Below are 8,077 nucleotides of genomic sequence, written 5' to 3'. Positions count from 1 at the left end.
AGAGTCTAACATAAATGCATAAGTGTGAATGCAAAGCACACACAGATCTCAGAAAACCGGAACTAAAGGGAGGAGGAAATCAGCATGTCAGCGTGTCTGTGAAGAAAGGCTTTAGGGTCTCAGTCATGACTGAATAGGCATCAGCAAGCCATCCAGCAGCCCTGGTGTCATCTTTGACTCTGCTAATAAAGGAGTACCATCCCAAACAAGGGAAGATTGCCTTCCTTGACTCTGTGTCAGATACTATGTTCAGATATAGATACTTCACTTTTTTTTTTTTTGGGTAAATTGTAATTTTTTTATTGGAAAACAAATATACAACTTGGAATGGATTTGAGGCAAATTGTGCCATAAGCCGATTTTCTTTAAGTGGCTAAAACAAAGTTTAAAAAGCAAGTTAACAATAAAAGAAAATGTTTCTGGTATAGGACCAGCAGTACAAAAAAATAGTGTACGAGTACCTGGATAAAACACCCGTTTTGCAATAGTGCAACTTTTAAGTACATATTGTTGACTGTCCGTAGTCCACGCAGAGTTACAACTCCACACTTCAACAACATGCTGACAGTTCCTAAAGAAAACTACTCAAAAAAAAAAAAAAAAAAGGCATAACCCAGATGTTCCCTCATTTGACCAACTCCATCTAAGTTTAGATGTGCAGAAGGGCTTAGATATATCCAGAGTAAGCCACGTGCAACATGTTACTTGATCAATTTTCTAAAATAAGGTTTCAGGACAATGACAGTAAAATAAGGGAAGAAAACATGGAGGAATGAAGTCCTAATTACTATACATGCATATTTTTTTTTGACAGTAGGGGGAAACCTTTTACAGATAAGTTACAAACAAAGAAAAGGCAAATAAACAATTTTGTACAAGGAATTTAACACATTCTGTACAATGTCTTCACTTTGCTGTCATCATATGTACAAACTCTTCATAGTTTACTTGACCATCACCATCAATATCTGCTTCCCTGATCATTTCATCAACCTCTTCATCTGTTAACTTCTCTCCAAGGTTTGTCATCACATGGCGGAGCTCTGCTGCACTAATATAGCCATTACCATCCTTATCAAACACACGAAATGCTTCTCTAATTTCTTCTTCACTGTCTGTATCTTTCATTTTTCTTGCCATCATTGTCAGAAATTCCGGGAAGTCAATTGTGCCATTACCATCAGCATCTACTTCATTAATCATGTCCTGTAACTCTGCTTCTGTGGGATTCTGCCCAAGAGACCTCATTACAGTTCCCAATTCCTTTGTTGTTATAGTTCCATCACCATCCTTGTCAAATAGTGAAAAAGCTTCTTGGAATTCTGCAATCTGCTCTTCAGTCAGTTGGTCAGCCATGCTGCAAGCGCTACAGGTCTCCGGGACGCAATCACACAACCACTCAGCTCGCTCGCTCCACTTGGACTCATAGATACTTCACTTTAAGAACAAGTTGGAGTGGATCCCAACAGAGCAAGCAGCCTGGTAAACAAGGCATGGCGTCTGTCCCCAAAGGACACCCAGTGCAACAGGGGAACTGAGTCAAATGGGTGCCAGTTCAAGGAAACTGTGGTTGAGTTAAGCCTTAAAAAGGAAATATTTAGAGGAGACTTTCAGTATGGGAATATAACATCTGTTTCCAAATACTTGAGAATCTCTCATGGGAAAGATAAACACTGTTGGTATGGGAAAATCTGAATCAATAAGTGAACTTTACTAGAAGACAAAGGCTTCCCAGGTGCTGCAGTGGTAAAGAATCCGCCCACCAATCCAGGAGACTCAGGTTCAATCCCTGGTTTGGGAAGATCCCCTGGAAGAGGAAATGGCAACCCACTCCAGTATTCTTACCTGGAAAATCCCATGGAGAGGGGAGCCTGGCGGGCTACTGTCCATGGGGTCGCATAAGAATCGGTCACAACTTAACGACTAAATAACAACAGCAAGTACATCCATCCTCAGAGGGAGTGATAGTGCCCTCAAGGGGGTGAAAACTGATTCGAGGCAGGGTGGGGGTGAGCAAAAAGTAACATCACAGTGATTTCTGACCCTTCAAAAGTCAACCTTTCTCAGGGTTGGAATATTTGTATTCCTTAATATTAATTTCTCTTGTCGACCTTTCTTGGTGTCATATAAGCAGCATTGCCACAGTCATGAAAGGTACATAAATGTCTGCTAGATCACTATTGCAAAAATCTGTACTACATCTATGGCGACTAGATGGCTGTGATTGGAGAGTTTGTCTTGACTGATAGAGACTGAGGACTCAATCTCAAAGTCACATTAGAAGGGGTGGCCTGCACGTGCCACAGACAGCCTTGAGGCTATTGTCTGTGTGTGATGCTCACTGCTTTCTATAGGATTTGAACTTTGAGAAGTAAATAAAAATGATTTATACTTACTATTTAATTCTATAAAAGTTAGCCAACAAATTAACTACATCAACTGTTGACAAGAAAAACTGTCAACAATAATTGAATAAGTATCTAACATCTAGTTAGGTTAAAAGCCATTTTCTCATATCAAACAGAAGTTAAAATTTAATGTTTAGGAAATTTAATTTTTTTTTAATTGTTTTTCTATCACTGAAAAAAATAACCCTTTTTGAATGATTTGTTTTTAAATTGATTACACTGTTATTATTAACATGTAGTTCTAAAAATTGCCAGTATCTATATATAATTTGATACATTACAGTACAGAAGCAAATAAAACTATATTAGAAGTTAAACAGCAAAGTTATAAAGGTTAATAGCTTTGATTTTGAATTTAAAATGTACCTTAAAATTGTGTCATTCATAACTCTGCATTAGATAAAAGGAAGAGGTTTATGCTTGCTCTTTCTATGTATGGAGAAGGAAATGGCAACCCACTCCAGTATTCTTGCCTGGAGAGTTCCATGGATAGAAGAGCTTGGTGGGCTACATAGAGTCAGTCCATGGGGTCACAAAGAGTCAGATAGGACTGAGTGACTAACACTGTCCTATGTATAAAGCATGTGCTTGCTTGCAAGCTACGCTCAGTCATGTCTAACTCTTCACGACCCTATGGACTGTAGCCCACCGGGTCCTCTGTCCATGGGACCCTCCAGGCAAGAGTACTGGAGAGGGTTGCCATGCCCTCCTCCAGAAGAGCTTCCCTCACCCATGGATTGAACCCTTAGCTCTAGGTCTCCTGTATTGGCAGGTGGATTCTTTCCCACTAGCACCATGTGGGAAGCCCAGATATACATATACTGCATGAACTGTATATCTGTATATCTAATATAACACAGATATTAGAATTTCATAAGGAACAATTGGCAAAACAATGTCTTTAAAGGTCTTTAATGAATGATAATTTTTTAGAAGTTGAGAAACTCTGAATTAAAGCCTTCTAAGCATTTTGGCATGAAAACATTTCACTCTTGGTTTGCGAGGACGAATTGCAGCCGAAGTTGGAAAATAAGAACGGGTTTATTCAGTCTTGTCTTGTCCTCGTGTCCCCTCTGTTTCTTTTTCCCACCCCAAGGTACCTGTTTTAAAAATAGAATCGCTCTCTTCCTTTTGGAGCCATATATAATCCCATTCACTGGCTTCCATGCTGGGACATGACCCACGCCTGGCCAGCAGTGAACTTGTCACTTGAGCCAGGCCAGTCAGTATTAATTCTGGGACTTTTGCTTGCACTGAGGAGCTGTTTTTCTGTTGGGGTTACATTCTTCAGGTTGTGAGCTCAGAGCTGCCAGGATCTCTCTTTGCCATAACCTCAGGAAAGCCTAGCTGAGAATAGAACCCACTCCGTAGAAAGCAGAGCTGGAGAATGACTGGGAATCGAATCCAGTTGTGCCTGGAGCTATCTGAGCCCCTGGACTTTCTGGTGTCCTTTGTGACTTAGACCAGCTGGAGTCAAGCTTTTGTCACTAGCAATCAGAAGGGTTATTTTTCACTTCCTAACCCAGCTCTGCCCCATTCCCTTACTCCATGACTGTCCAGAGCCTGGGAAAACCTCTTCCTTTCCTCATCCAAATCTGCTCTCCCCACATGGAGACTTGACCCCATCACCTATTTCTTCTCAACTCCACTCTCAGAGAAACTGTTACAATTCTTGCTGGGTGCTGTTGTGAGTCTCAGACACTAATCCTGAAGCAGTATTGCTGGTGCCACTTGGTTAAATTGTGAATTACTATTTATCTGAAAGTATGTATTCTATTTCCTTTTTACTGACACCTTCACAGTGTTTTGGAGAAGGCAATGGCACCCCACTCCAGTACTCTTGCCTGGAAAATCCCATGGATGGAGGAGCCTGGTGGGCTGCAGTCCATGGGGTCGCTAAGAGTCAGAGACGACTGAGAGGCTTCACTTTCACTTTTCACTTTCATGCATTGGAGAAGGAAATGGCAACCCACTCCAGTGTTCTTGCCTGGAGAATCCCAGGGACAGGGGAGCCTGGTGAGCTTCCGTCTATGGGGTCACACAGAGTCGGACACGACTGAAGCGACTTAGCAGCAGCAGCAGCAGCACAGTGTTTGCCATATGTGTAAATATACATAAATTAATTAGGTGCATTCTATCGTCAACAACTCATGGATGATTAACTATGTATCATGAAGGTGCTGCACACTGAAAAGCAATAGACTTGAATCTATACTTGTGAGATACTACGCTGACCCTCCATGACAATCGTCTATTGTTAATTTATGACAGATAAACAGAAAGTAAAGTGAAAATTATTTTGACACTTTTTAATGAAGTATGCAAATACAAATAATTTTAATTGAACTACAGTCAGATCAGATCAGATCAGTTGCTCAGTCATGTCCGACTCTTTGCGACCCCATGAATAGCAGCATGCCAGGCCTCCCTGTCCATCACCAACTCCTGGAGTTCACCCAGACTCACGTCCATCGAGTCAGTGGTGCCATCCAGCCATCTCATCTTCTGTTTTCCCCTTCTCCTCCTGCCCCCAATCCCTCCCAGCATCAGAGTCTTTTCCAGTGAGTCAACTCTTCACATGAGGTGGGCAAAGTACTGGAGTTTCAGCTTTAGCATCAGTCTTTCCAAAGAAATCCCAGGGCTGATCTCCTTCAGAATGGACTGGTTGGATCTCCTTGCAGTCCAAGGGACTCTCAAGAGTCTTCTCCAACACCACAGTTCAAAAGCATCAATTCTTCGGTGCTCAGCCTTCTTCACAGTCCAACTCTCACATCCATACATGACCACAGGAAAAACCATAGCCTTGACTAGACGAACCTTTGTTGGCAAAGTAATGTCTCTGCTTTTGAACATGCTGTCTAGGTTAGTCATAACTTTCCTTCCAAGGAGTAAGTGTCTTTTAATTTCATGGCTGCAGTCACCATCTGTAGTGATTTTGGAGCCCAGAAAATGAAGTCTGACACTGTTTCCACTGTTTCCCCATCTATTTCCCATGAAGTGGTGGGACCGGATGCCATGATCTTCGTTTTCTGAATGTTGAGCTTTAAGCCAACTTTTTCACTCTCCACTTTCACTTTCATCAAGAGGCCTTTGAGTTCCTCTTCACTCTGCCATAAGGGTGGTGTCATCTGCATATCTGAGGTTATTGATATTTCTCCCGGCAATCTTGATTCCAGTTTGTGTTTCTTCCAGTCCAGCGTTTCTCATGATGTACTCTGCATAGAAGTTAAATAAACAGGGTGACAATATACAGCCTTGACGTACTCCTTTTCCTATTTGGAACCAGTCTGTTGTTCTATGTCCAGTTCTAACTGTTGCTTCCTGACCTGCATACAAATTTCTCAAGAGGCAGATCAGGTGGTCTGGTATTCCCATCTCTTTCAGAATTTTCCACAGTTTATTGTGATCCACACAGTCAAAGGCTTTGGCATAGTCAATAAAGCAGAAATAGATGTTTTTCTGGAACTCTCTTTCTTTTTCGATGATCCAGCGGATGTTGGCAATTTGATCTCTGGTTCCTCTGCCTTTTCTAAAACCAGCTTGAACACCAGGAAGTTCACGGTTCACATATTGCTGAAGCCTGGCTTGGAGAATTCAGGCGGCTGCGACGGACCGCCATAGCACGGCCCAGAGGAGCCACCCCACGTCCGAAGTCAGGGGCAGAAGCTGGGAGGACCCCATGCCCGAAGGGCGGCAGCCAAGAGGAGTTACCCCGCATCCGAGGTCAGGGGGGCGGCCGGGAGGAGATACCCCACACCCCTACGCCCGAGGCCAAGGGCAGCGGCGGGGAGGAGCAACCGCACGACCGAGGCCAGAGGTGGTGGCCAGGAGGACCAACCCCACGTCCAAGGAGCTGTGGCTGCGCGGGCGCAGGAGGGCCTAGAGGAGCTATCCCAGATTGAAAGTCAGGAAGGGCGGCGGTGAGGAGATATCCCTCGTCCAAGGTAAGGAGCAATGGCTGCGCTTTGCTGGAGCAGCCGTGAAGAGATACCCCACGCCCAAGGTAAGAGGAACCCAAGTAAGAAGGTAGGTGTTGCAAGAAGGCATCAGAGGGCAAACACACTGAAACCATACTCACAGAAAACTAGTCAATCTAATCACATTGGGACCACAGCCTTGTCTAACTCAATGAAACTAAGCCATGCCCGTCGGGCAACCCAAGACGGACGGGTCATGGTGGAGAGGTCTGACAGAATGTGGTCCACTGGAGAAGGGAATGGCAAACCACTTCAGTATTCTTGCCTTGAGAACCCCATGAACAGTATGAAAAGGCAAAAATGATAGGATACTGAAAGAGAAACTCCCCAGGTCAATAGGTGCCCAGTATGCTACTGGAGATCAGTGGAGAAATAACTCCAGAAAGAATGAAGGGATGGAGCCAAAGCAAAAACAATACCCAGCTGTGGATGTGACTGGTGATAGAAGCAAGGTCCGATGCTGTAAAGAGCAATATTGCATAGGAACCTGGAATGTCAGGTCCATGAATCAAGGCAAATTGGAAGTGGTGAAACAAGAGATGGCAAGAGTGAATGTCGACATTCTAGGAATCAGCGAACTGAAATGGACTGGAATGGGTGAATTTAACTCAGATGACCATTATATCTACTACTGCGGGCAGGAATCCCTCAGAAGAAATGGAGTGGCCATCATGGTCAACAAAAGAGTCCAAAATGTAGTACTTGGATGTAATCTCAAAAACGACAGAATGATCTCTGTTCGTTTCCAAGGCAAACCATTCAGTACCACAGTAATCCAAGTCTATGCCCCAACCAGTAACGCTGAAGAAGCTGAAGTTGAACGGTTCTACGAAGACCTACAAGACCTTTTAGAACTAACATCCAAAAAAGATGTCCTTTTCATTATAGGGGACTGGAATGCAAAAGTAGGAAGTCAAGAAACACCTGGAGTAACAGGCAAATTTGGCCTTGGAATACGGAATGAAGCAGGGCAAAGACTGATAGAGTTTTGCCAAGAAAATGCACTGGTCATAACAAACACCCTCTTCCAACAACACAAGAGAAGACTATATACATGGACATCACCAGATGGTCAACACTGAAATCAGACTGATTATATTCTTTGCAGCCAAAGATGGAGAAGCTCTATACAGTCAGCAAAAACGAGACCAGGAGCTGACTGTGGCTCAGACCATGAACTCCCTATTGCCAAATTCAGACTTAAATTGAAGAAAGTAGGGAAAACCACTAGACCATTCAGGTATGACCTAAATCAAATTCCTTATGATTATACAGTGGAAGTGAGAAATAGATTTAAGGGCCTAGATCTGATAGATAGAGTGCCTGATGAATTATGGAATGAGGTTCGTGACATTGTACAGGAGACAGGGATCAAGACCATTCCCATAGAAAAGAAATGCAAAAAAAGCAAAATGGCTGTCTGGGGAGGCCTTACAAATAGCTGTGAAAAGAAGAGAAGCGAAAAGCAAAGGAGAAAAGGAGAGATATAAACATCTGAATGCAGAGTTCCAAAGAATAGCAAGAAGAGATAAGAAAGCCTTCTTCAGTGATAATGCAAAGAAATAGAGGAAAACAACAGAATGGGAAAGACTAGGGATCTCTTCAAGAAAATCAGAGATACCAAAGGAACATTTCATGCAAAGAAGAGCTCGATAAAGGACAGAAATGGTATGGACCTAACAGAAGCAGAAG

At 43.0% G+C, this 8,077-nt stretch overlaps 1 protein-coding gene across 1 annotated transcript; it reads right to left on the bottom strand.

The window, feature by feature from the left end:
* Window positions 1-268: 268 nt before the first annotated feature.
* On the bottom strand, window positions 269-1,429 carry LOC109575003 (calmodulin-1-like). Its single transcript, XM_019983070.2, has one exon. The coding sequence runs from the start codon at window positions 1,354-1,356 to the stop codon at window positions 907-909; it is 450 nt and encodes a 149-aa protein (XP_019838629.1). The 5' UTR covers window positions 1,357-1,429; the 3' UTR covers window positions 269-906.
* Between the last annotated feature and the right edge of the window lie 6,648 nt (window positions 1,430-8,077).

This window comes from Bos indicus, chromosome 20 (assembly GCF_029378745.1).
Source record: "Bos indicus isolate NIAB-ARS_2022 breed Sahiwal x Tharparkar chromosome 20, NIAB-ARS_B.indTharparkar_mat_pri_1.0, whole genome shotgun sequence".
Lineage (NCBI taxonomy): Eukaryota > Metazoa > Chordata > Mammalia > Artiodactyla > Bovidae > Bos > Bos indicus.
Note: the sequence above shows the minus strand (reverse complement) of the source record. Positions and strands in the feature narration are given on the sequence as shown.

What these genes read in the sequence shown, in the direction of transcription:
- LOC109575003 (XM_019983070.2), bottom strand. Translation starts at nt 1,356, where the DNA reads ATGGCTGACCAACTGACTGAAGAGCAGATTGCAGAATTCCAAGAAGCT.